General features: G+C 34.5%; 6 protein-coding genes and 1 long non-coding RNA gene across 9 annotated transcripts; 4 read left to right on the top strand and 3 right to left on the bottom strand.

The window, feature by feature from the left end:
- The first annotated feature begins 901 nt into the window (after positions 1-901).
- Positions 902-4,819, top strand: LOC101899736 (profilin). Of its 2 annotated transcripts, none has more exons than XM_005179361.4 (4): positions 902-1,061; positions 1,771-1,959; positions 4,121-4,292; positions 4,569-4,819. In XM_005179361.4, exons 2-4 carry the CDS (start codon positions 1,849-1,851, stop codon positions 4,664-4,666), a joined length of 381 nt encoding a protein of 126 aa, XP_005179418.1. In that variant the 5' UTR covers positions 902-1,061; positions 1,771-1,848; the 3' UTR covers positions 4,667-4,819. The 2 variants fall into 2 exon arrangements, with proteins under 2 accessions (XP_005179418.1, XP_005179419.1); XM_005179362.3 differs by lacking the exon at positions 902-1,061 and adding an exon at positions 1,529-1,661.
- Positions 4,820-4,971: 152 nt separating this feature from the next.
- Positions 4,972-8,514, top strand: LOC131803668 (uncharacterized). Its single transcript, XM_059125129.1, has 2 exons — positions 4,972-5,227; positions 6,381-8,514. The coding sequence occupies exon 2, from the start codon at positions 7,088-7,090 to the stop codon at positions 8,444-8,446; it is 1,359 nt and encodes a 452-aa protein (XP_058981112.1). The 5' UTR covers positions 4,972-5,227; positions 6,381-7,087; the 3' UTR covers positions 8,447-8,514.
- Positions 8,502-9,580, bottom strand: LOC131803669 (uncharacterized). Its single transcript, XR_009342712.1, has 2 exons — positions 8,930-9,580; positions 8,502-8,859 (listed from the first exon to the last, which is right to left on the bottom strand). It is a non-coding gene; the product is annotated as an uncharacterized LOC131803669 (long non-coding RNA).
- Positions 9,581-9,729: 149 nt separating this feature from the next.
- LOC101899576 (cytochrome c oxidase subunit 4 isoform 1, mitochondrial) lies at positions 9,730-11,185 on the top strand. 2 transcript variants are annotated; one of them, XM_005179360.4, is made up of 3 exons: positions 9,730-9,870; positions 10,336-10,769; positions 10,831-11,185. In XM_005179360.4, exons 2-3 carry the CDS (start codon positions 10,358-10,360, stop codon positions 10,965-10,967), a joined length of 549 nt encoding a protein of 182 aa, XP_005179417.1. In that variant the 5' UTR covers positions 9,730-9,870; positions 10,336-10,357; the 3' UTR covers positions 10,968-11,185. The 2 variants fall into 2 exon arrangements, with proteins under 2 accessions (XP_005179417.1, XP_011290844.1); XM_011292542.3 differs by having other exon boundaries at positions 9,754-9,902.
- Positions 11,186-14,314: 3,129 nt separating this feature from the next.
- Positions 14,315-15,829, bottom strand: LOC101899287 (microtubule interacting and transport protein). Its single transcript, XM_005179358.4, has 3 exons — positions 15,728-15,829; positions 15,048-15,594; positions 14,315-14,997 (listed from the first exon to the last, which is right to left on the bottom strand). Exons 2-3 carry the CDS (start codon positions 15,090-15,092, stop codon positions 14,401-14,403), a joined length of 642 nt encoding a protein of 213 aa, XP_005179415.1. The 5' UTR covers positions 15,093-15,594; positions 15,728-15,829; the 3' UTR covers positions 14,315-14,400.
- Positions 15,830-15,884: 55 nt separating this feature from the next.
- On the top strand, positions 15,885-17,374 carry LOC101898940 (hypothetical protein). The gene is made up of 2 exons (XM_005179356.4): positions 15,885-16,082; positions 16,149-17,374. Exons 1-2 carry the CDS (start codon positions 16,032-16,034, stop codon positions 16,797-16,799), a joined length of 702 nt encoding a protein of 233 aa, XP_005179413.1. The 5' UTR covers positions 15,885-16,031; the 3' UTR covers positions 16,800-17,374.
- On the bottom strand, positions 17,289-18,206 carry LOC101899115 (uncharacterized). Its single transcript, XM_005179357.4, has 2 exons — positions 18,054-18,206; positions 17,289-17,994 (listed from the first exon to the last, which is right to left on the bottom strand). Exons 1-2 carry the CDS (start codon positions 18,096-18,098, stop codon positions 17,515-17,517), a joined length of 525 nt encoding a protein of 174 aa, XP_005179414.2. The 5' UTR covers positions 18,099-18,206; the 3' UTR covers positions 17,289-17,514.
- Between the last annotated feature and the right edge of the window lie 5,742 nt (positions 18,207-23,948).

Raw genomic sequence — 23,948 nt, 5'->3', positions numbered from 1 at the left:
AAGAAGACACACACATAAGCAAATGAAGTTTACATTTTAAGCCAGAAAAATAAAAAAATTTAAATCATATGGTAGTTCTACCCTACCTTGAATTCATTGTACCATGGGTGAAACTATGTACACAACCTTCTGTAATCTGAAATTATTCTTTGTGCTTAAATTCGTAACTCTCAAATCAAGATAGCTGCACGTCATTTCTTTGATTCCTGTTCATTTTAATAGAAAATATCAACAATTTTCATATGAAAAAAATTTGTGTGTATACGTCGATAAAAATTTAGATGAAAATAAGAAAACATTGAAAATTTTCATAGTCTGGCAGCAAGTTCAAAACATGGTAGAAGAATACAGGTAGTTGCATCGACCCAGCTGCTAGAACAATTAACTGTCAAACCAATTTTGGAATTGAAATTGTTGAATGAAAAATTATTTAAATTTGTAAAAATTGTTAGAAAACGCAAATTATAATAGCCTCCGAATGACGTAACATAAGAAAGCATATAAAAATCTACTTATATTTGAAAAAAAAAACATTTAAATTTGTTGACATATTAATGCTCCCAAGCGTTGATGTATCTACCTGTATTCTTCTGCCATGATTCAAAAGTAATAATAAATTCGTGCCCATTTACATGGGCGAAGTTAATCTGTTTTTGTAGGAGAAAGAAAGTTTAAGAAATGTTCCTTAAACTTGTGCATAAATGCAAGTCCAAAAGCGATAAGCGACACAGCGATTGGAAACGAGTTGTCGCTTTTATGTTATTTCCCAAAGTGAATGTTATCATTTCAAGGTGAATTAACGGCAGCATTTATCTTAATTCCGTTTTAAATTCTCTCTTGCTGGCTGGCAGTACTTATCAAGGCTCCGCTATGAACTTCTTTTTTGCTTGGCAGCACTTACTCAATCGGTCACTTTCTCAATTGTAGTCAGTCATTTATTTGCGTTCGTCGTGTAGAAGACATTAAATTGGAGTTAAAAGCATTTTTAAATTAAAAAAGGAGTGAAATTGTGGACGAATATTGTATCCCGTGCTGTGCCATTTCTGGAAAGGAGAAAAAATGTAAGTTTTGATTTATTTTATGACATTTAGGTTAGATGGAATTAAAATCGGTTACTGATCAGAAAGAATAAATGAGACAAAGAGAAATTCGCAAACGTCTTTGCAATTGTTATACACATACTTTGTGCAATATGTTCTGTGTGTGTATTCGCAAACACATTCGCGTCACAGAAAAGGAAAAATGTTAAATGTTTGGTGGCAGCCAATTCTTAAAAGTATTATATGGAGGTAAAAGTTATTCGTGAAAATTCTGGTGTAGTTTTTATCCTTAGATCCCTCTGAATCATCCATTTCAAATTTTAAACTCTGATTCATGTCGACTGTCGGCCGTGTTGAGTCACGCAACGTCGGAGAAACAACCGGACAAAGAGAATCCGAGAATCCATTGAGTGAATGAAGTGTTGAGTAGATAAAAAAGAGTGTGGAAAAAGCGCTCCATGTTGAACATGTCATTTTCACATATTCGTTTTCAGTTGCTTGAGTGGAACTGGTGTGTGCGGCAGTCTGGAAAAGTTTTCGGCTAGTTTTTGTTTTTGCAGAATTTGCTGATTAATAGTTGGATAGCGGCTGCGTTGGCATTGCACAAAAGAAAGTAAAAAGGTCCGATTTTTTTGAGAATTCTTTGTTTCTTGACAATATGCCGATATATTATCTGCTTTCAACCGATTTGATATACTTATTTATTTATTCTTTTTATTAATTTTTGCAGTTAGTATATTTGCTGTATTATAAGTGTTGACGCGTAGTTTTCCTGTTTTCAAGTGAAGTTAACCGCTAAAAATCAAATATGAGCTGGCAAGATTATGTTGACAACCAATTGATGGCCTCGCAATGCGTCACCAAAGCCTGCATCGCCGGACACGACGGAAATGTTTGGGCATCTTCCAAAGGTTTTGAGGTAAGTACCCATATTTAGTGAGTAAGAAGGCTACATGGGCGTGACTCCTTAATACACATTTTTTAGAGTCGATGTTCATTCTTATAATTGAAGACAGTACAAAAATAATTGCTCCGTATATGTCATTCCTGGTTCAATACAAAGGATTGCAATACGACAATTCAAATTTGGTATTAAAAAGGAGAAACTTATTTAAAGCAAACGCCCTTCACGCACGACACACACCACCTTCAACAAAAATCCTCACCATACGTGCCACCACCAATAGTTAGCTATAGCTATCATTGTATATTTTACTCCCTACTTTTACATTTCCTTTCTTAACGATGGCGACAAACTTCAGTGGAGGGGGACTTATGGCGCTTTATGAGACAGGAAGACATAAGTCTTTTTACGATTTTTCGACGTCAGGAGAATTTTAATTTCGTTTTTCCTACTTAAAATAGGCATCGCCAATGATAAGGAGAAGAGGGCGGTGCCCCCTATATCACAATCCATTGTCGAAAATAATACAATTCAGGCATTATTTCCTGTTAGGGCAGGCTATTGCCGTAATCAGAATAAGACGTCTCTTGTCCAAGCAACGAAAGAGGAACATACAAGTAATATGTATGTATGTATGTACATTTATATAAAAACCGAGTGCGCATTTTCCTTTACTTTTGTAATATTTAAAAAGATGTATTTATTCTTCACAAGTAATTGGATGAATGGTTTTACGACAGACAGACAGCATATAGAATTGAACATATTTCCAACATGTGTTGAGATTATTTTTCAAAATTTGACTGTGCGTTGGTCACGATCCCACAAGGAGTATATATTTGACATTGGGAAATCTTCATAGGGGACATGAAAAATCCAAAATGGAAGAGTAGAAATGAAAATAAATTTGTGTTGCATGCAGTACCGCCGCATATCCCTTAAACACACTGAATCATATGTTGTGTGATTCATATCTCAAATCTGACCACATCCACTTATTTTAAAAACATTGCTAATATAAACAAGAGCACAGCAGCTGCAACACTTGGAGAAGTGTATTTTTAGATTATCTGTGCCATCCGACGAGCGGACAAGTCAGTGACAGAATAAAATATATTAACAACTGAATGAAGTTCGATATAATTATTTATCAACATTTTGTTGAGCATATAATCATAGCGAAGAATGAATAGTAAATACTACTTACGACGATTACATTAACGCAACATACTTTATGGAGGCAATACAGTCTACTTTGACATTCATGTTTTTAAAACACACAACCCCCACATACCTATTTTTATCAAGGCTGCCGCTGAGCGTTGAAAAAAGTACGCGCGACCGACCGGTCGTTTGCCAAATTTTTGGTGTCGTGAATGGAAAATATTATTTTTTTCTTCCGATATATGTATGCAAAATGATTGAAAATTTTGCACTTTGTGGTAAATTTTATACACATACAATATATATGTATAGATTGGCTGGCTATGCACAGCACACTTTCACACGCCCATTGTATATTCATAACGCTCAACCGGCATCGTGTATATTTTTCTTCTTATCTATCTTCTGCGTGTTCTCTGCCTCTTTCGTTTTTGCAATCTTTTTATCCATATTCTACACTCGGCACGCTCTCTGTATTCCATTTTATGTATTCCATTTTTAACTTCTTCGGTTGGTATATATGGCAAATTGGTATTGAGTGAGAGTCCGCTGATACCAGACGTTTTGTTTTGTATTGCCAAAAACCGGCTGGTTGTGTCAAAATGGCCGCCTTAGTTACAGATAGGGGAGAAAGAGGCCAAAGGTAATACTTGAGTGAAACTGTGGAAACTGAGTGGTTTTGAATGCAAGTTCAACTGTCTGCTTGTTTAACTTGTTAACGTCTCGCTCGCAATCTTCTCGGTTGTATTTTTTGTAGTATTGAGTGACATTGAAATTTTCGCAAAGGAAAACAAAACTGTCAGTTAAGGGTGGTAGTGAGGTGGTGGATTGCCACACACACACGCACTCACACATGTACTTATGTTACTATCGCTGTTTTTGTTAACGGGTAGGTAGAATGTGGGTAGGTGGTGGGTGGGGTGTGTGTTCGTATACTTTATAGAAATGTTTATATACATTTTTGAGTGTCAATGGACTTTTTAATAAAAAAATTATATATATATATTTGCAGGTAACAAAGGATGAACTCTCTAAACTCATTTCTGGCTTTGAAAATCAGGACCTCTTAACCAGCAATGGTGTTACACTGGCCGGCCAAAGATATATCTACTTATCCGGTACAGATCGTGTAGTCCGCGCCAAGTTTGGACGTAGTGGAGTTCATTGCATGAAAACTACCCAAGGTTAGTATATCGACACAGAATCGGTGTAAATGGTTTTGAGGAAAAAAATAAATATGAAACGTAGACGTTTGTGTATTAGTTTTGTATCAGTGGATGCTGTTGTCGCAAACATTTCTATTTATAGTCATTGTTTTTGAGTATGAAATCAACATTAAATTTGTATAGAAAAATGCATGAATGATGTAGGCCAATTATTTGAGATGCTACATTTTTAGAAATACAACAAAGTGAATTACAAGTTTCTGTATAACAACACTTGTACTTTTTTGCTTGCAGCCGTGATTGTTTCCATCTATGAGGACCCCGTTCAACCACAACAGGCCGCATCCGTCGTAGAGAAACTTGGAGATTATCTCATCACCTGTGGGTACTAGAAAATAATAAAAAACACTATACATAACACATAAAAGTAATTATAATATTAATAAACGAAAAATATCATAAAATTATTATTTGATAAACACTTTTGGAATTTTCATACAAAAGAATAAATATATAAAAAATAAAATACATCTTATAATACTAAATTTAATGTGTTGACAAATGAAATCAGGGCAAACCCGTAGGCAATGGCCGAATTTCATAGAATCTCGGCTAACAACAAAAATGTCAATTGTGAAATTTTAAAAATTTGTCAACTGATCTCAAAGATATAAAGGAAATATGAGACGTCGTGGGGTAAAGACACGAAACTTATGATTTGAAGCAAGACAACAATCAGTTCAGGCTAAACCGTCAGAATGAGTATTACCAATTTCGAAGTAACAAAATTTATATTTATTTTTTACATGTCAATATCGTCTCCCATGAACATTAAAAATTCTCGAAACCAAATTCTTGGAGAAATCTTAGTCACTACTATTAACCAAAAGATATATATTCGTGAGACAAAACCAACAATTAATAACCCAGTACATATGTATTCTCACGTTAAGGTAAATGAAATGGATTTGTATTCTAATTCGTGCCAATATAGGTTTTAATACGTTGGGATACATTAAGTTACAAGCGATCTTAAAATTCAGTTAATCTGAGTATGGCCCGCAATGTGTCCTTGAAGATAGGAGCTAATATTATTTTTAATTTAATTTGTTTATGTAAAGACTAGCCACTGCAATTTAATATTTAACCAGTTATAGAATTATATAAAAAGAAAGTATTAGTACTTCTGAATACACTTCAATTAATTGTTGTAAGTTAATTTATTTTTCGTGAAAGAATATCCTCGACCTATTCTATTCCAACCAAAAATGTATACAAAGACGTAATCCAATCATCAGTTCGTATCCGTCGCTTGATAGTTTTTATTAGAATAACTCGATTATAACATTTTATGAATGGAATATATTTTCACTACCCTTTCAAGTAGTGCATACACTGGCGAACATTGACACAATGTATTATAGCTTTTAAGATCTCAAATGTAAAATTATAGCCACTTATGATGGCAAACTTAGGCCATCAACCATCAACCTTGATTGGTTGAGCATTGTTGCTGAAGGCTTCAAAATGCCGAAAATTGGAAAGAACCGCTATATGAGGAACTATATGCATTGGAAGGCTCTCTTATCCATGAACCTACATCATGAAAAATCCCTATTGATTTCAACCGAGTTGGACATTGCTAAGACGTCACTACATTGATTATTCGTATCGTATTCGTGTTTTAGTGTTAAAGTTTAAAAAAAAAACATTTCTTATTGTACAAAGTTAACTGCGAAAAATAGGTAACAATTTCTTAAATTTACATGTATCGAGGATCATGCAAAATACCTTCGGGATTTTGAGCAGATCATCCCAATTGTATCGCATGTAGTGAATATGCTTAGAGGGCCAGAATATTTTAGTCGAATCCGTCCGAACCACATCTCAATCTAATCATACTGACAATAAAAATGAAGAACCATTGCATGTATAATACAGCAGCGATGTAACATTTCTGGTATATGTCAAATATATACCTTGCTTATTATTAAATCGATATCATCAAATTACAGACTGGTAATAGCTCCGTATGATATATATAGGCAAATATACTATGAAATCAAATATAATACTATACCAGCACTACATTACTCGTCTTTTTAGATGGCTGAAACTCTACTGATAGAACGATTTAACCCACATATGAGTCTTAGTTATGGTACTGGGAGGTCTTCATTTCAATGCGAATGTGATAAACCCATAATCTCCGCTCCTAGAGCTATGCTTAACAAAAATGCAGAAAGCGAAACTCAACCAACAATTCCCAAGGAAGAGTCGAAGAATTCAACCAAAAAACAAAAAGAAAAACAGAGAGGAACAACATCTAAACAGTTCAAAACCATGATGTATGCAGCAAAGGTGCACTCTAAAATGACTTAATGAAATTAATTGTAGACGGCAGAGTGGGTGTGTGTTATTCCATTTTTGCATGTCGCAGGAAACTCGAAGCTAACACTATCAACAACACCCCAATTGAAATTTAAGGATTACACCCTTAATATCAATCTTATTGTTATTATTATGAATAGCTCAATCCATACATTTTACACTAGCCCAGCAAATTTCCTAGAGCGTTTTTTACAACTACAGTTATTTGTTTAAATATGAATTTGCATGTATGTATACAATTAAAAAAAAAAAATACTTGCATTGATGGTGACCTAAATATTTCGAATAAAGTTGCTTACTACCAATTATGATGAGTTGACATTCCGCATAATTAGCCATATTAACCATTGGCATTTCCACGTATCAGTTTTATTACGATTTGCAAAGTGTTTAGTTGATTTTTGGTACTGATAACATTTGTCATGAAATTTTGTTGGGGAAATATATCCTTAGCATGGCATAGCCTTGCATGTGTTCTACTGGGAATAAGGATTGCTAGTTCTTCGGATTTAATACAATTCGGGACTTCTTCAGATCAAGTTAACCCTGCCGAGTATTATGCGTTGGCAGATGGCCAATATCCAAATGTTGGACCAACGGAGGAGCTTAAGCGCACCCAAAGGTCGTTTTGGACCGACTTGTTTAGTCGAGGCATTTTTGCTGACAGGGAATGTACTGCCAACTGTAGGATCGATGCTGGTGACGGGTCAACACCTAATGATTTTCCACAGCCCTTTCAACCGTTTCCACAACTACCACCCTGGCGTCCTTTTCAGCCATTATTTGGTGGAAACTGTCAGAGATGTGTTTGCCCGGAGTGCGAAGTTAGCTTTGCCGGCAATCCAGCCAATTCATATAATAGTGATAATAACAACTATGGTGACGGTACATCAGTTTATCGTCCAAGCGATGAAAGCGAAAAAAATACTGCGAACCATCCCATTAGCAACAACTATGTTCCCACACAAGAGGAAAAAGAATCTTACAGTATCACAACACAGCCTACTGACTCGGGAAACCTTACTGAAAATACTACTCAGCAAGTTCAGTATGAAAGCAATGGAGATTCAGCCGAAGACCATTATACTAAGAACTCGCTGCCAGGTGAACAAAGTGATGAACCGGGAGACATTTCAAAGTCTAAAGTTCCTCAGATATTGTATCAACCTATTATTTATGTTACATCGCAGTTCCAAGAACATGCTAAAAACCTTATTGGCCCAAAATCAGTTACCCTCGGTGTTTTGCCACCACCACCACAATCAAATAACGTTGGAGGGGCGTCCCTACCTGAATATGACACAGTTACAACACCAGTTCAAGCGGATTTTAAACAAAGTTTAGTGCCGTTGACGTCGTACTCTGAAGACAGCAACTGCAACGAAGCAGTATCGACCAATGCAGGTGAACACTGCCAAGGATTCCATTACGCCCACCCTCAATATCCCAGCATTCCTTCTGTTTCGACTTTGTACGCAGTAATATCTCCGCAGCAAACTGCTGTACATACGATCGATTGCAATCGATTATACCACAATGAAGATAACGCTGGCCCTGCTAAGTATTCACTTGCAACGAATTTCTACGACAATAATCAAAGACATCACCCAGTTCCACCGATTACACTCACATGTGATGATCAACCGTATCGGGTGTGCCCGGAACTTTTCGAGGACTACAATCGTCAACTGAACAAACATAATTCCTGGACAATGGCTTCTTCTGCCTACCCGTGTAATCCCAAAAATACATTTATAAACGCTCAATTGATAAGTTACTGAATGTATTTACACATAGTTCACTATCCTGCAATTAAATAAAGACACATCCACAATATAGAATATTTAAAGCATGTTAAGAATTTATTTTTTGCAGTTCGTTTTCAGAGAATTCTATTGCTATTTTCGATAATAAATAAATATTTTATGCATTTTAAGGTACCAGTTAATTACATTTTTTCTGGTTAAAAACACAAGATCAATTATCTCCAGAAGCATTTTTTTCAGAGCGTGCCATAGAAATAAATGGTGAAACAGGTGCGATTAACACAAACAATACAAAATACAACAATACAAAATACAATTGCTTTAGTATATTTCGGCTGTGAGTTCCCGAGCTGTATCGTTTGAATGTGAATCGTCGGGAAACCCTTTTTCAAATGTTAATTGTGCGAAATAATTAGTCCGTTCCAAAACTGTAAGAATGTTAAAAGTTTTTACTATGATAACCGATTTTCTGTTTATGATATCGAAAGAATTGCAAACCCAGGAGATTCTTGCAGGTTCTGGAACAGCACTAATGATGGGTACATTTAGAGTTGTCATTCCAAAATGTTTGGTTTTCTACCGTTTTCCATTGAATGATACACATCATTCATGGTGGAATAACACGGGTAACAGCAAGTGTTGTTGTACAACAAACGTAACAAAAACCACATGCAATTTTTTATACTGTTATACTTAAGTGTCAGATTTATAAGTCCAAAAATATAAACAAAACAAATAAATTTTGATAAATTATTTTAATTTCAAAAATAAATAGTCTGTTCCAGTACTGCAAGAATGTAAACGTTTTTACTACGATAACCGATTTTCCCTTTATGATATCGAAAAAAATGCAAAACTAGTAGTTTCTTGCAGGTTGTGGAACAGAGCAGTACATTTTTGGAATTTGTATTACTAAATTGAAAATGGAGAAGAATAGTTCTTAAAATATTCAATATGAATGTTTTCATATTATTCCCCTGAATGTATAGTTGTCAGTTGTTTATACGTATCTCTCAACAAAGTGTATACCTATTGTAATCAAGAATTAAAATTAAAAATAATAGTTCTTAAAATATTTAATTTTAATGCTTCCATATTATTCCCCTGAATGTATAGTTGTTAGTTGTAGGTTCAAATCTCTCAACAAAATGTAAAGGAATAGCATATGAAGAAATAGAATTAAATCATAAAACGTCACTAGTATTACTATAGAGCCAAATCAGCTGGGATTTGCAGCTACATGAAATAATTATACCACCATAGGCCCGCTTTGTAATTTATTGTGCCATGGTAAAAATACTGTTCTGTGCTGATGACATCTTTGCGAACACTTTTTGCTATGGTAGGTCTTGTGCTTATCCAAATACAACTGTGCACGACATATGTTTCGATTTTTCAGTGTGTAAGTTGATTTGGATTTTTCAATATCCAGTGCAAGAGTGAGTTGGAATTCAAGTGTTTTTTAAGAAAAGTAATTTGTGAATTTTATGTTAGGCTTATTCTCAATTTCATTGGCAGTCACTAAGCTTTACATAAAGAAGAAATTATCATTCTTTTAAACTTATTTCATATTTAGGACGGTTTGAGCAATGTATCTGCATTAGGCGTTGTGTAACAAGCCGAAGAGCGAAGAAAAAAAGTTCGAAACATGTGAAAAAGAAAAAAAAAAATAATTTACAAAAGATAAAATAATGAGAACGGAAAATAACCAATTTAAAGTTCAAAAATTCTTTAAAATTTTTTGGTAATATACATTTTGTTCGCTGAATGCAGGCGTTAAAAGCTATGTTACATAACCTCTAATCTATACGCAGTTCTGCTCATACAGTCATAGTAATGAATCAAATCTGCAACGAATTTCCCGATAGTTTTTGATTACAAAATAAATTATTCTTCTTTCACAGACTTTGATCACAAAACTTTACCATGGCTCTACGCGTTCTTAACATGGCACTCCGCCGCCAATTGGCTGCCCAATTGCCCCGCACATCCCAAGTCGGCAGCGTAGCCTCTGTTCACACCTTGGATAAAATTGGCAAACGTGAAATCGTGGGCTACGGCTGGAACGGCACAGCTTGCTATGTTGATCGTGTTGACTATCCCATGCCTCCAGTTCGTTTCCGCGAGCCAACCAACGAAATCAACAACTTGCGTGAAAAGGAGAAGGGAGATTGGAAGAAGTTGAGTGTCGAAGAGAAAAAGGCTTTGTACCGTGCCAGTTTCTGCCAAACATTAGCCGAACTTAAAGCTCCCTCCGGGGAATGGAAATTGCATTTGGGTATGGGTTTGTTGTTTGCCAGTGCCGCTATCTGGGTGGCTATTCTCATGAACCTTTTCGGTAAGAATATAAAGTAACATATATGCTCTTGGTAATTGGCAATAATAGACTTTATTTTTAGTTTATGATGAATTACCTGCTTCTTTCGATGAGGAACACCAAAAGGCCCAATTGAAGCGTATGCTCGATTTGGAAATCAATCCCGTTGCTGGCCTCTCATCCAAATGGGACTACGAAAACAAGAGGTGGAAGAACTAAATTTACCACTTCGAGTGGAGAAAATAGTTTTTCCTTTCGTATATCTAAGTCGATAACTTTAATGTTTAGCCCATTTTTATTGTGACTTGAAATGTAAAAAGTTGAATTCCCTTGATGAAATTATTAAATGTACAAGTCAAGCTTTAAAAAAATACCGAAAAATGAACGGGAAGAGCGAAGTATGTATCGCAATAATAATGTGGTAAAAAAATTAAGAATGTCTAATGTGTTTAACTTAACCTTATGACATGGTAGTTTTTGCAGAAGGTTTGCTGCTGTCAGAAAGTATTGCAGTTGTTGTTGGAAGGCAGCCTTGCTGCTGTCTGACTTTCCAAATGCAATCATTCGGTTTGTAGCAGCTCTACTCTTAATACACATTAGGCTTAAGGAACAGTCTTTGTTCGAGTATGTGATTAAATAGTGAGTGGCCATTTCATCCAGGAACCGTAATAGTTGTGCGAAAAATTGTGATGTAGGCTCAATATTTCCAGTACTCGAATCATATTTTTTTGTAAAATTGTAATTTTATATAAGGTCCTTACCTGGAATCCGACGTACTACTCACCATTCGCACATGTTCTGTATCCACTTTTAGGCGAGTTTACTAGGGACAATCTTGATCGTTCTCTTTAAAACTTTTACAGTTATACAAAGCAATTATTTTCCGCAAAATTGTTTTATACCCTCCACCATTCCATGGCGTTGTCATTCCGTTTGTAACTCCTCCAAATATTTATAATAGACCCTATGGATCAGCGTAAAATTCTTAAACGATCTAGCGATGTCCGTCTGTCTGTTGTAATCACGCTATCTTTCGAACGAATTGAGATAGAAGGCTAAAATTTTGCATACATACATTTACGGGAATTATTTCAAATTTCATATATAAAGTTCGTAATGGGTACTTCAGCCTATGACAAACAATTTTGTATGCAGGTTCACGTCTTCGTATAACCGCCATAAGACGGTACCTCCCAATACTCGTTATTTTTATGATTTTACTGAAATTATTCACGGGAATTGTTTCAAATTTGGTACTTGAAGTTTCTAATGGGTACTACACCCTATGACAAACAATTTTGTAAACAGGTCCACGTCTACGTATAGTCTCCATATAACAGTTTTCATATAAATGGTAGTCTCCGGAAGTTTGGCATGGCCGAACTTAGCTGCTTTTTACTTGTTCAGCAAAAAAAAGTAATTGCCAAACAATTTTAAAAATTAAATGAATTGGTTTTCGAAGGCGAGTGTACAAAATGAGTACGCAAAACTAATCCTCGATTAAAAATTGAAGGATTGTACTTTTCAGAGGAATGATAATAATTTGAATATAATGGCCAAGGGGTATTTTCTAGGCAACAGGGTAAGGCCAGCCATGCCAAAAATAATTTTATTATTACTAATATGCAGTAATTTTTGTTATATGGAATGTTTTTAATGTTTTTATGTCTTTGGGCATCAAGTGAAGATTAAAGTTGAATTCATCTAATGTGGTTAATCAATTTGGCAGCAAATCCGACAGATTCGTTTAAAGGCGCCCTACCTTGTTTTGATGTTTGGAATTTTTGAATTTTTAATTCTTCTAGTTAAAAATTGATTGAAAAGCCAACGAATGTCCTTTCCAATCAAATAATTTAACGAAATGGATCTATTTCATTTTATGTTGAATTGCGAGCATTGATTTCCGTTTGTAATTAAATTAAATCTAACCGGATATGCAAAACATAAAGGTAAGCCGTGTTTACATTTATCTTTAATTCAAATTTCATTGATAGCCCATACAGTGTTAACACTCAGTGTTACTTAGTTTTAAAGAAGAAGCATGACAGTCATGTTTTTTCGTCGTTGGTGGGAAATTGCAACTTGAAAGCTTGAAATGAAATCTTTGCCAATTAATAGTGAAATAAAATAAGCATTTTAATATATTGTGTAATAATGATGGAAAAAGTGTTCACTTAAGTATATATCGGTTAAAAAAAAACTATATTGAATCCGATTCTAATGTGAGAAGGCAAAGTTAAGTGAAGTGATTTTTGTTGTGCGTCCCGTGTCCAAAGCTAGTGCGTGTGTGTTTCTTAAAATTAATGTTATTGCAATCAATAGTGAAATGTTTTATGCGAAAACGAATTTTCATTGATCCCGTTCACGTTCAAGCAGGAGCACTGACTTTGGACAACTTCCAGAAAAGATTACTTTCGTTTCCTCAATAATAATAGAACGGAGTAGGAGAAGACCGAACCAATAAGCAGGCTAAAGAGTTGGGTGCAGTCTTCATGCACCTACGTTCGAGCAGAACTAATGTAACAATTTTACAAAAGTCGTCAAATGTAAGTATGCATCCCCACGTGTGTTGGTATAAAGAACATTGCCAATATAACATTTAACCAAATGAATATAAGGCAACCAACTACTACCACATAGTTGTTACTTTCCTAAATTTCTATCTCGGAACAAATATTCTGTTTCCCAATTTGTCTATTTGAATATGTTTCAAGGTAAGGTAATACCCATAAATTTTATTTGTACAGGACAATACTATGTGTTCTCGTCGAGCTGAGTCGATCTAGCTCCGTGTGTCCATGTCAGTTTTTAAATGCGCTACAGTTTGCTATTTTTGTCCAAACCTTACGAAATGATGCATGGTGTTAGGGTTGGGGTCCGAGGTATGGAGTTATGGTTAGGGTCAGGGTCAGAATAAAAGCCTATTGTTGGAGGAGATTATCTTAAAATATTAAGGTCTGAAATCGCTACTTGCTACCGATTTCATTGAATTATATAGTCTTTTATCGGAGATATGGGAAAATATATACATACATAGAAGTTTTCAAATGTTGTTTGAAATTCTTATAAGAACGACTGAAAGGTTCGAAAATATGCTCATGTTATAATGGGAACTTATCACATTATTTGTAACCCCGTAAGAACCAAACCAGATATTAAGAGTGGTCTTTTAAGTTGTCCAATTATGTACTTCATATAGTTTGAGGAATTCCTCCTTTTCAATGATAACTACGACCGATTAATTACATTATTCTAATATACCACTAAATCCCCTGGCAAAATGATTACAAGCAAATGCTATGACATTTGGCTTGCGTATACCAAACGAAGCAAGTATGTTAATAAAAATGAATTATTACTAAAAGTGCGAGAAGGGATCAATTAAAAGATTCCTCTTGCCACAAATTAACAGATAAATGGTGATCCATCTTTTTCCCACACTTTGAATGCGAAATGCGACTGAGTTACTATACTCGCTTATAGGCTTCAAGGCACCATCAGTCCAATACTGTAGCCATTAATGTATCTACATCATCCATATACCTACATACATAAATGCACATGCATACATAAAGCGATCGTTTGTGTGATCATATTAACTTCACTTTATTGGTATTTATCAAATTATTGAAATAGGTAGAATTTTCTTTGTTCACAATAAACATTTGCATATGGACGTATCGTATTTCATTTCGTCCTCGAAGAAGTCGAAGAATTTGCCAAACTTTTGGGTTTTCTCCAAGAAGTCTTTTTCCTCGATAAAACTGTCGAACCACTTGATTAGGTGTGACTCCTTCTCCTCTTCCGCCTTGCTGAGACTACTCTCATAGTTGAGGAATTCCTTGGCAAATCGATCGTAGAACTCCAAGGTGTGGTGTTCGTAAACATCAAGTGGGTCCAGAGTGTGTCGCTGAAGCACCTTTTGAAATTTCGAGTCATCGGTTGCAAAGAGGAGCTCCCTTGTTTTGGATATTGTTTCCACAAGGTGCTCAGCCTTGGCACAATTCTGATCGTCCCGGGAGTATACCTTAAAAGCTTCCAAAAATTCCTCAATAGAATCCTTGTACACATCGTACACGGGCGAATATTCCCCACTCTCGTCGTCGATTAGGCCTTCGAGATCACGTAATACGTTCAGATGCCAAGGCTCCTGCAACATCATAAATATTCGGATGCACTGCTTGTGTTTGGGCAAAACATATTGCAACAGCTTGTGTCGTCTGGATGGTTCCCGGGCAGCTGAAGAGATCTGAAATCGATACTCGATTTATATCAATTTTGATATTTGGTGGAACCTACCTCCATCATCAGAGCAATGGCGAATATAATTTTGAAAATATCCATCGTTGTGTGGTAGTCGCAGTCTTTTGTTGTTGATATTATATATTTTCACTTTTGTCTATACTTTCGCGTTTAGTGTATACCTTCGTACTGTTTTAATGATTATGAGACGTTCTCCTGCCTTTCTTTGTCGTAGCCGTGCGTCGTGCTACTGCTCGGGCTGCGAGCGTAGAGAGATTTCTCGCTGGTTTTCATATGTTGTGGCTGTCAGTGTGGCTGAGTAGTTCATGCTGCTTTGGTTCGACTTGGGCTGGGGATTTTTTGTTCGATTTGTGAAAAAGCGCGTCTTCTTCGGTGTTGAGAGAATGATGTTGTATCTTATCATTGGAAAAGATCATTGAGCCAGAGCCATGAATGCTTTGTTTATTGGCTTTGTATTGCATCTGAATGGATGCTTTCATAGTCAACCATCCATCCCATCCATTTGTACTTAAGTGATTGTCAGTTGATGCCAGGAGGGTGGGGGAACTTACTAGGCGGTTGGTACGTAGTAGTATGATTTATTCTGCGAATGAAGAGGAGGTACGTGTAATGATGACAGAAGTTTTTTTTGATACTGATCTGATATATCATATATGACAGCTTTAACGGTTTGCTTTATTAGAAAAAAAATCCGAAAACATTAAAAGTAATTTTACATTAATAAAAACTCGAAACACAAATCCAAATTTTGCAAAAAGGCAATCCACACACAATGACGTCCTCTCTCAACCGATTGATCACGACAAACAAAACCCATGAGCGAATTTAAATTTATGGCCAATGAGAATATGAAATATTGATAGGGTTTCGTCCGATGTGTGGATTAATTCAGACGTAGGCATCTGATAACCTTTTAGCTTTGAGTTTTGCACAATGAAATAAACACGGGAAAGTCTAAACAAAACTGTTCGAACAGTTATGAGAATTAATCAGTAAGCGTTCGGGAATCACTTGGAAAAAATGGTGGTAAAAACGTTTTCGTTTATTTTCTTTACACTTGCTTTAGTTGGGGTAAGTTTTAAGTGGTGTTTGCGTCTTGATGATGTTTGCGAAATATATACCTATTTTCAATTGCAGTTAGGCCAGTCGAAGTCGTTTGAGTGGGACTACAGTGGTTTGAACTCCAATGAAGTTCTTTCTTCGAACATAGCCAATGAGATCGGCAACGCTAATCAAAGTGAAAGTGCTGAACAATTGACACCCAAGGACCAACTTTTGTATTTCACATTGATTGCTTTCCGTGACATCTCGCAGAGCTATGTGGATCGAGCAGCCAACATTAGTCACAGCATACTCAACGATGATGATCTTAAGCCCAATGACAGCCCGTTAATTAAGGAATTCCTTAAAAATATCACCGAGTTCATGGAACGGTATGAGAAATACGAAGAAATAGATGAACTTTTCAATTTGGTGGATTTGTATTCGAACACTACTTCGCATTATTTTGAATTGGATGCGGCCTTAGCTAGTCCGGATGTGTTGAATATTGAAAGGAAACTAAAGAAATATGGTTCCGATGATTTGGACAGAGAATTTGAGAAAGAATTTCTCCGGTTTGTTGATCGGTTCTACGAACAAATGGACGAGTACAAGGGGAAGCTTAGTGAGGAAGAATTAAAGAAGGAAATGGCCATGTTGCAATGGTTAGAAGAATTCAAACCCATAGAAAATACTGAAGAAAAAATTATATCATTTGAGAAATTCTTTCGATTTTATGAAGATTAAAACTGCTGTCAAATACATTTTTCAAATAATGAAATATTCTTTCTAAGAACAATTAGCAGACGATATGACAATTAGAACGATATTTTTCATAAAAAATAACAATTTGCTCATTGGCCCCTTGCATGAAAATTATAGTGGCTGTTTTATTATTATCATTTACAAGTTCTGAGTTTCATGCCGATGCATTTTACAACTAAGCTGTTTGGATTGTGAAGCCAAGATGCTTGTTTTTAACTCTGGCAACATTATCTTATAGTTGACGAATTCCACTGGATTTTGACTGGTTGTACTGAGATTGCTGGGGTTCTGGTGTGTGTTTCCCTACGAAAAAAACTTACAAATCTCCTCCAATTTATAAGAAAAACGCTAAAAATTAATTTTCGTAAGCCACTTCGCGGAGTGGAATCTGGAACATGAAGTTGAATTAGGAAATCATGCAAACTAAATTGTACCCACACTTCTTAATTAAGATTAATTTAATAGACAAACTTAAGTAAAAAATTAAACATATCTTTTTAATTGATAAGCAAACTATTGAATAATATAATAAAATACAATATATATGTGTATATTTATCAATACATTATGTATTTTTTGTCTATTGTGGGCAATAGTCGTTATCTCTGCTTTATTGCTGCAGATTGTATTCAAGACAATATTATCTGGCAGTTGACTGTTTTGTTAATTTCTTTTTTTTCTAAGGGCGACGTGTTGTCTAGCATATTTCTGTCCATATCGAAGTCATATTGTTCATATCGTTTTTGGACCATGTCTCATACTCCTCTTGGAGTTTTTCATCATCGAAATTTTCCATCCACTTCTCAGCCTGTTGTTGTAGATTCAGTAGACCATTTTCGCTTAAGAGTCTAAGAACTTCCTTAGCTTGAGGTGAGATTTCTTCCTCCTCCTCGGCGTATGGCATCATTACGTCCATAAATGACACCATTAATTCAATACTCTTTTTGGCACACATGCCAGAATTTTCTTTGTATTCATCCAATCGACTTAAGTAGTTCTCTAACTCCCCTCGGTATTCTTCGTAATCTTCAGTGTCAGGCATTGCTTCTATTACGGCATTGATCATAGGACCACTATCATTCACTATATTCTTGGCGAATTGAAAGAGTTCCTGCACGTTTTGTTCGATGTAAGTACTCCGGCGAAAACGTAAATGACAGGCATCGATGGAGTAGACCTTTTGGAAAAAATATATGTGCGTTTATTTGGTTCTCTATAGAATACAGAAATATTAACCTGCACAATCACAGTAATGATGAAAATTGTCAATACCGTCCTCATGGCTCTTCCGCTATTTACCAGCTGATATTACAATTTGTACTGATACAATTCTTCTGTGGCGCTTCGCTTTTGTCTGTAATGTTCTCAAGAGATTCGTATTCATTCCGATCTAATTCAGATGTTCCTTTTATGTACTCTCGCGAGAGGCAGCGTCAATTAAACGTTACCTATTGAGACATTTAAAAAATATTATTCTCTACAGGGACGTAGTAAGGTGGGGTGAGCAGAGGCCAAAGACCTAGATTGCATATGCTTGTTCTTGCCTAAATACAGATGGAAATGACCCTAGCTAGGTTTTGAAACAAAAAATTAATATGACAATAAAGACTGCGAGGTCAAGCTACTGATAACCTGTACCGCAACACCTGTATGGAGGAAAAACTTTGGAACAAAACAAACAGTAGATTGACGATAATCGATAATGTCAGACATGTTCATATTGCAGTCTCCGTTTGCAAAGCAATTATGTACAGATGCATTTAATGCCAATAATATCTAATATCTTGTCGATGTAGAACATCCTACCGAATATCGAAATCATTATTTACATTTTGATTCCATATGGAAACTCCAGAACACGCATTTGTAAACTGTTTCGGGCGGTTTGATATACAATTATTATCTTCCGTAAGGATAATTTTAGAACACAGTGTAAGAGCTGCAAAATTGTAGCATGAGATGCAATAATTCAACTTACCTGTTCTGAAAATTCGAGTTTTACGCTCGATTTGCTACAAAGGCCATTAATAATTAAAATCACAACTACAACGTTGCTGATTAAATTTGCAATTTTATTTCAAGAAAATAGAAATAATTAACATGAATTTTGAATATAAAGCAGATCATAAGTTGCATTTAGTTAATTAGCTAATTAATTTATTTCGTAAATATATTGTAGAAAACGGCTGCACACTTATGCATGTATATGTTAAATGGTATATATTTATGTATTTTATGCTGGAAACATTTATTTTATTATTTCTATGATTTTTTTTTTTGATTTTTTATGTACATATGTAGGAGTATATATTTTGTATAATGTCTTTCTTCTATCCTTAATCTTATATATATTTATGTTTACTTACAATGTTATTATTTCATTTCTTTCTAAACTTGTTTTAGAATTCTTTTAACGCTCTATCTCTGCTGTTTGCTTTGCTTTTATGTACACTTAAATATGTATCTTTTTAAATAGGTTATTTTTTATATATACACATATAATAATCTAACAGCTATTTTGCCGTAAAAGATTAAAAGAGGTGTCAATGCATTCATGTATTACTTTTTTAAAAGGTTTCCGATGCAATGTTAGTGTATCTATATTCTCGATTTTCATAGGCAATCCCTGACAGTTCTCAAGAAATTCGATTTGTAAAGCGAAGGATGGCACAGGTATAGGCAAAATAATATATGATGATGTAAGTAGTGAAACTGGGAGGCCCGCGCTTTTTTAGATGTTAGATTTGCTTTAAAATTATTATATCACTATTTTTATCCCCTCCATCATACATAGTAGGGAGGGTATATTAAGTTCGTCATTCCGTTTGTTACTCATCGAAATAATAATTTTAGACCCAACAAAGTATATATATATTCTTCATCAGCGTAAAATTCTAAGGCGATTTAGCGCTGTCCGTCCGTCCGTCTGTTGTAATCAAGCTACAGTCGAAACCAATTAAGATAGGAAGCTAAAATTTTGCACAAATCTGTCTTTTGTCTGCAGGCAAGTCAAGTTCGAAGATGGCCTATATCGGTCAACGATGTCGTATAGCTTCATATAACGGTACCCTCGATTTTCGGTATTTTTAATGATTTCAGCCACATTTTTCAAAGGAATTTTCTGAAATTCTACACAAGGTGTTCTTTGTGTATACTTTACCGCCTAGAAGAGAATTATTTATATAGGTCACTATATCGTATAGCCCCCATATAACGGTATCCACCGATATTCGGTATATTGATGGTTTTAGACACATTTTTCAATGGAATTCTCCGAAATTCTACAGAAGGAGTTCTTTGTGAGTACTTTACCGCCTGGAAGAGAATTATATATATATAGGTTCACGATATCGTTTAGCCCCCATAACGCTATCCCCGATATTCGGTATTTTGATGATTTTAGCCATATTGTTCAAAGGAATTGTCTGAAATTCTACATAAGCAGTTCTTTACCCCCTGAAATAGAATTGTCTATATAGGTCTACAATATCGTATATCCTCCATATATCGGCAACTTCCGATTTTCGGCAATTTTAAGATTTTAACTGGATTTTTAATGGATTTTATTTATTTATTTATTTTTTTTTTTTGAAAATTTCTCAATTCGTTCTTACTGCTTTTTTACTTGTTCAATAATATAGAAGTGCACGTATATGTAAATACATTTTCAATTATTTCTCCTTACAAATTTCTTCGAGCAATATATATACTAAGGATTACACTGTGCAACAAAATAAAAAGCTTTACAACTTGCTGGCAAATAACTTTTTATTATAAATATAAAATTAGAATGTCAGAATAGGCGGACAATATTGAATATTCCGGATTATTGAAAACTCCATTTTCACTGCCCAGGTGTTTATGCAAAATGTACAAATACATACAAATGTTGCTGTTCTTAAATTTTTAATTTTCAGAACAATTTATGCTTTTCGTCGCTATTCGCTATTTGAAGTTTTTCGTCATTTAAGTCGCATTTGGAGTTGGTATGCCCTTATACAGTATAAAAGTTGCAGGAGATAAGTTGTTACTTCGATTACACTAGTTTGCTTGTTGGTTGGTATTGAAAATGAGACATACCGGTACATGTTTTGGTATAGCCGCTAACTCCCGATATTCGGTACTTTGATGATTTTCGCCACTTTTTTTGCACGGATTTGTCTTAAAATTGGTATATGTAGGTCATAATCGGTTCTAATTTCGCCGGCGGAACATTGCATGTATTGCCACATTTCATAATGGGTCGCTGGCGAAACATTGTATGTATAGGTCCACGTTTTTGTATAGCCCCATGTAACGGTACCTCTCGATATTCCCTTTTTTTGTGATTTTTGCCACGAATATGCCTAAAAATTGGTATTTGTGGGTCAAAATGGGTTCTAGCTCGTATGGCGAAACATTGTATGTATAGGTCAGTTTTTGGTATAGCCCCCATATAACGGTACCTCCCGATATTTAGATAAAAAATGGTATTTGCAGTTCATAATGGGTTCTAGCCCGGAGGCAAAATATTGAATATTTAGTTCCACGTTTTCCTAAAACGCACATATAACTATAACCACCGAAATTCGGTATTTTGATAATCCCAGTCACATTTACCCACATAATTGTTTCCAATTTGGTATTTTAGAAGAATTGATAGATGACAATCCTTGAAGTATAAAATTGCCTATAGAGGTTCCCGTTTTGGTATGACCCCATATAACGGCCTCATTTACTTTATGGTTTTTTTGATAAATTTAATTGCATTATGCAAACGGTCTTACTGGTATATGAAGTTTAAGTAAAACACGCTTGTATTCCGATATTTTATATAAAAATTATAATTTTATATAAAAATTATTAATTTTATATAAAAATGTTTCCTTTACCCTAAGGTGGAGGTAATCTTCATTATATTATGTTAATTGACGATTTGTTTTCATCTTTGATATTAGCAATTAACTATTTGCAGTTCTTGACGTTATTTAATGGCGAAATTGTTAGAATTGTAGTTTTCATCCAAGGCTTATGAGTAGTTCATACAGGTGGCGAAATAATGAAAACATTTATATCTAATCACAATAACGAATTTTAACAGCAAAATTGTTAGTCAAATGGGCCTATTGTGTGACCTGGTTGGTTTCAACTTCGAATTTGAATTCAAAATCAATATTTCGCAATTTATACTTTATTTCTCATCAGGAGAGGTTCTTTTTCTGCAGCAAATATTTTGCACAGTGTAATTTGAAATGTTATAGTTTTGGATCAAAAAGTTATTTTTATTTTTTTTTTTTGTGTCCATTTCCAAAGAAATTGGAATTTCAAAGACTTAAACTTATTTTCTATGTTATCTTTTTGTTTTTATTTTATAATATACAGTCAATCTTGAAAGAGAAATTAAATTCAGGTACATTCTAGCAAGTATTGTTTATAAAAGGTTAACGTTTAGTAGATTATCTGTATTATGCATTTTTGGATCAAAGGAAGGAAATTAATTTTGGAAAGCTCCACTTTTAGCTGCAATTACGAATACCACACATCAAGATGCGGCCTTTGTAAACCATCTCCTACAAAACTATGGCCCCATGCATATGCTACTCTGTAAAAAGACAAACAAGTTGGTTTGTGCCCTGTCGAAACTTAAATTGTGGCCAAATCGTTGCTTTTCAAAATCGCAAAAATCATAGGTCGTCGATATGCCAATTCCTGTAAATACTGAATAGGCATTCTTAAACAGACAATGAGTGATAGCGTCTCCCTAGCTTTCTTTTTGTCACATAAATTACAAATCATTAAGCTGGTCGCAAAAGAGAATTGAACAAAAAAAAACTAGTTGATCTTATTAACAAGGGGTGGAAGTTGCTTTTCGGGCAATTGTTTAGATAAACAACGATGGTCCTTACAAAAGTAAGAAAAACATCTTATGTTAATAGGTACTTGAGTAATTTATAGTCAGTGTGAAACCCATATCAGTAGGCGTATGGTAAATTTGGAGATAGAGTTAGTTCGATTTGTTAACAATTTTTATATATTTTTGTTCTATACTATAAATAGAGAAATATAATAACTATCAGCAAAACATGTACTATTTTAATTTTAACTTTCTTATATAATTTGTTATATATAATTGGTTTTGTATGATTGACATGGTGGTTTAGCGAAGGATGAGGTAATTGAAATAGACAATGACTTTTTTTGTATGGAAACATGAACTTTTTAGTCCAGAATTACAATTGAGTTTCTATCCTACTATTTCTTAAATATTTTTATTATTTTATATTATTTGTGTATGTTTTTATACTTTATGTTTATTAAGGTACCTTTGACAACTCTTCCATTTGTTAAAAGGACAGTTAAACACACATTTCAGTGTATTTCATAACAATTGAATTGTGTGTTTCACGTGCCCCCACAAATATTGTTTAATGTTTTTTTAAATAATAATTTTCTCAAAACAAAAAAAAAAAAAATACATCAACATGTAATGTGTATATTAATACTATAATATTACAAAAATTTACTTATTATATCACTTAATCTTAAAATATTTAATTGAGTCACTCTATATTAACCTTGTTTTTTTTTGTAAAAGCAAAAATGTTTGTTATTTTGAATTAAAGAAACTCCGGAAATAGATTCCGCTGCACATGAAATATTGACCGGTAAGGCAAAAGAAAGATGGTTGGTACCTTTAATTTCTTCTGGGGGGAAAACAATTTGGGTTTAGAATTAAATTATGCAGGCATGATTTATGCTTTTGTATCCAACAAAAGTTATACAATTTTAAGTTCAGCCTGTACGAACCTTTTATACCGTCCACTGGAATAAATATATAGGATAGGGTCGCCCATCCCCTGAATATCAGGGAAGTGCAGTTATAATGGGCAACAGTGTAAAAAGAGGACTAATCTTCATCTAATATTTATCTTGTGTTTTATCACTATAGTTAGTTCACATGTTCAGAGTTCTCTTTCTTAAATCATAAGGTAAACCACTAAAGAAAGGTCAAAAGCCGGCCCGTCCCTACACCACTATGCATATATATATAGTATAGCGACCCGAAACAATTAAACGTTTATATAGGGAATTTAAGTAAAGTAGATTATCTTGATAATTTAAAATCGTCTCTGATAGTTGGTACCAAATATC

Source organism: Musca domestica, unplaced genomic scaffold, assembly GCF_030504385.1.
Source record: "Musca domestica strain aabys unplaced genomic scaffold, Musca_domestica.polishedcontigs.V.1.1 32, whole genome shotgun sequence".
NCBI classification, from domain to species: domain Eukaryota; kingdom Metazoa; phylum Arthropoda; class Insecta; order Diptera; family Muscidae; genus Musca; species Musca domestica.
This window is presented reverse-complemented; position numbering and strand designations above follow the sequence as displayed.

What these genes read in the sequence shown, in the direction of transcription:
- LOC101899287 (XM_005179358.4), bottom strand. Translation starts at nt 15,092, where the DNA reads ATGGATATTTTCAAAATTATATTCGCCATTGCTCTGATGATGGAG. An exon ending in CCATTGCTCTGATGATGGAG is followed by an intron (nt 14,998 to 15,047) that starts GTAGGTTCCACC and finishes TATCGATTTCAG; the next exon opens with ATCTCTTCAGCTGCCCGGGA.
- LOC101899576 (XM_005179360.4), top strand. Translation starts at nt 10,358, where the DNA reads ATGGCTCTACGCGTTCTTAACATGGCACTCCGCCGCCAATTGGCTGCC. An exon ending in TATTCTCATGAACCTTTTCG is followed by an intron (nt 10,770 to 10,830) that starts GTAAGAATATAA and finishes CTTTATTTTTAG; the next exon opens with TTTATGATGAATTACCTGCT.
- LOC101899736 (XM_005179361.4), top strand. Translation starts at nt 1,849, where the DNA reads ATGAGCTGGCAAGATTATGTTGACAACCAATTGATGGCCTCGCAATGC. An exon ending in CATCTTCCAAAGGTTTTGAG is followed by an intron (nt 1,960 to 4,120) that starts GTAAGTACCCAT and finishes ATATATTTGCAG; the next exon opens with GTAACAAAGGATGAACTCTC. An exon ending in TTGCATGAAAACTACCCAAG is followed by an intron (nt 4,293 to 4,568) that starts GTTAGTATATCG and finishes TTTTGCTTGCAG; the next exon opens with CCGTGATTGTTTCCATCTAT.
- LOC101899115 (XM_005179357.4), bottom strand. Translation starts at nt 18,098, where the DNA reads ATGAGGACGGTATTGACAATTTTCATCATTACTGTGATTGTGCAG. An exon ending in TCATTACTGTGATTGTGCAG is followed by an intron (nt 17,995 to 18,053) that starts GTTAATATTTCT and finishes TTTTTCCAAAAG; the next exon opens with GTCTACTCCATCGATGCCTG.
- LOC131803668 (XM_059125129.1), top strand. Translation starts at nt 7,088, where the DNA reads ATGAAATTTTGTTGGGGAAATATATCCTTAGCATGGCATAGCCTTGCA.
- LOC101898940 (XM_005179356.4), top strand. Translation starts at nt 16,032, where the DNA reads ATGGTGGTAAAAACGTTTTCGTTTATTTTCTTTACACTTGCTTTAGTT. An exon ending in TTACACTTGCTTTAGTTGGG is followed by an intron (nt 16,083 to 16,148) that starts GTAAGTTTTAAG and finishes TTTCAATTGCAG; the next exon opens with TTAGGCCAGTCGAAGTCGTT.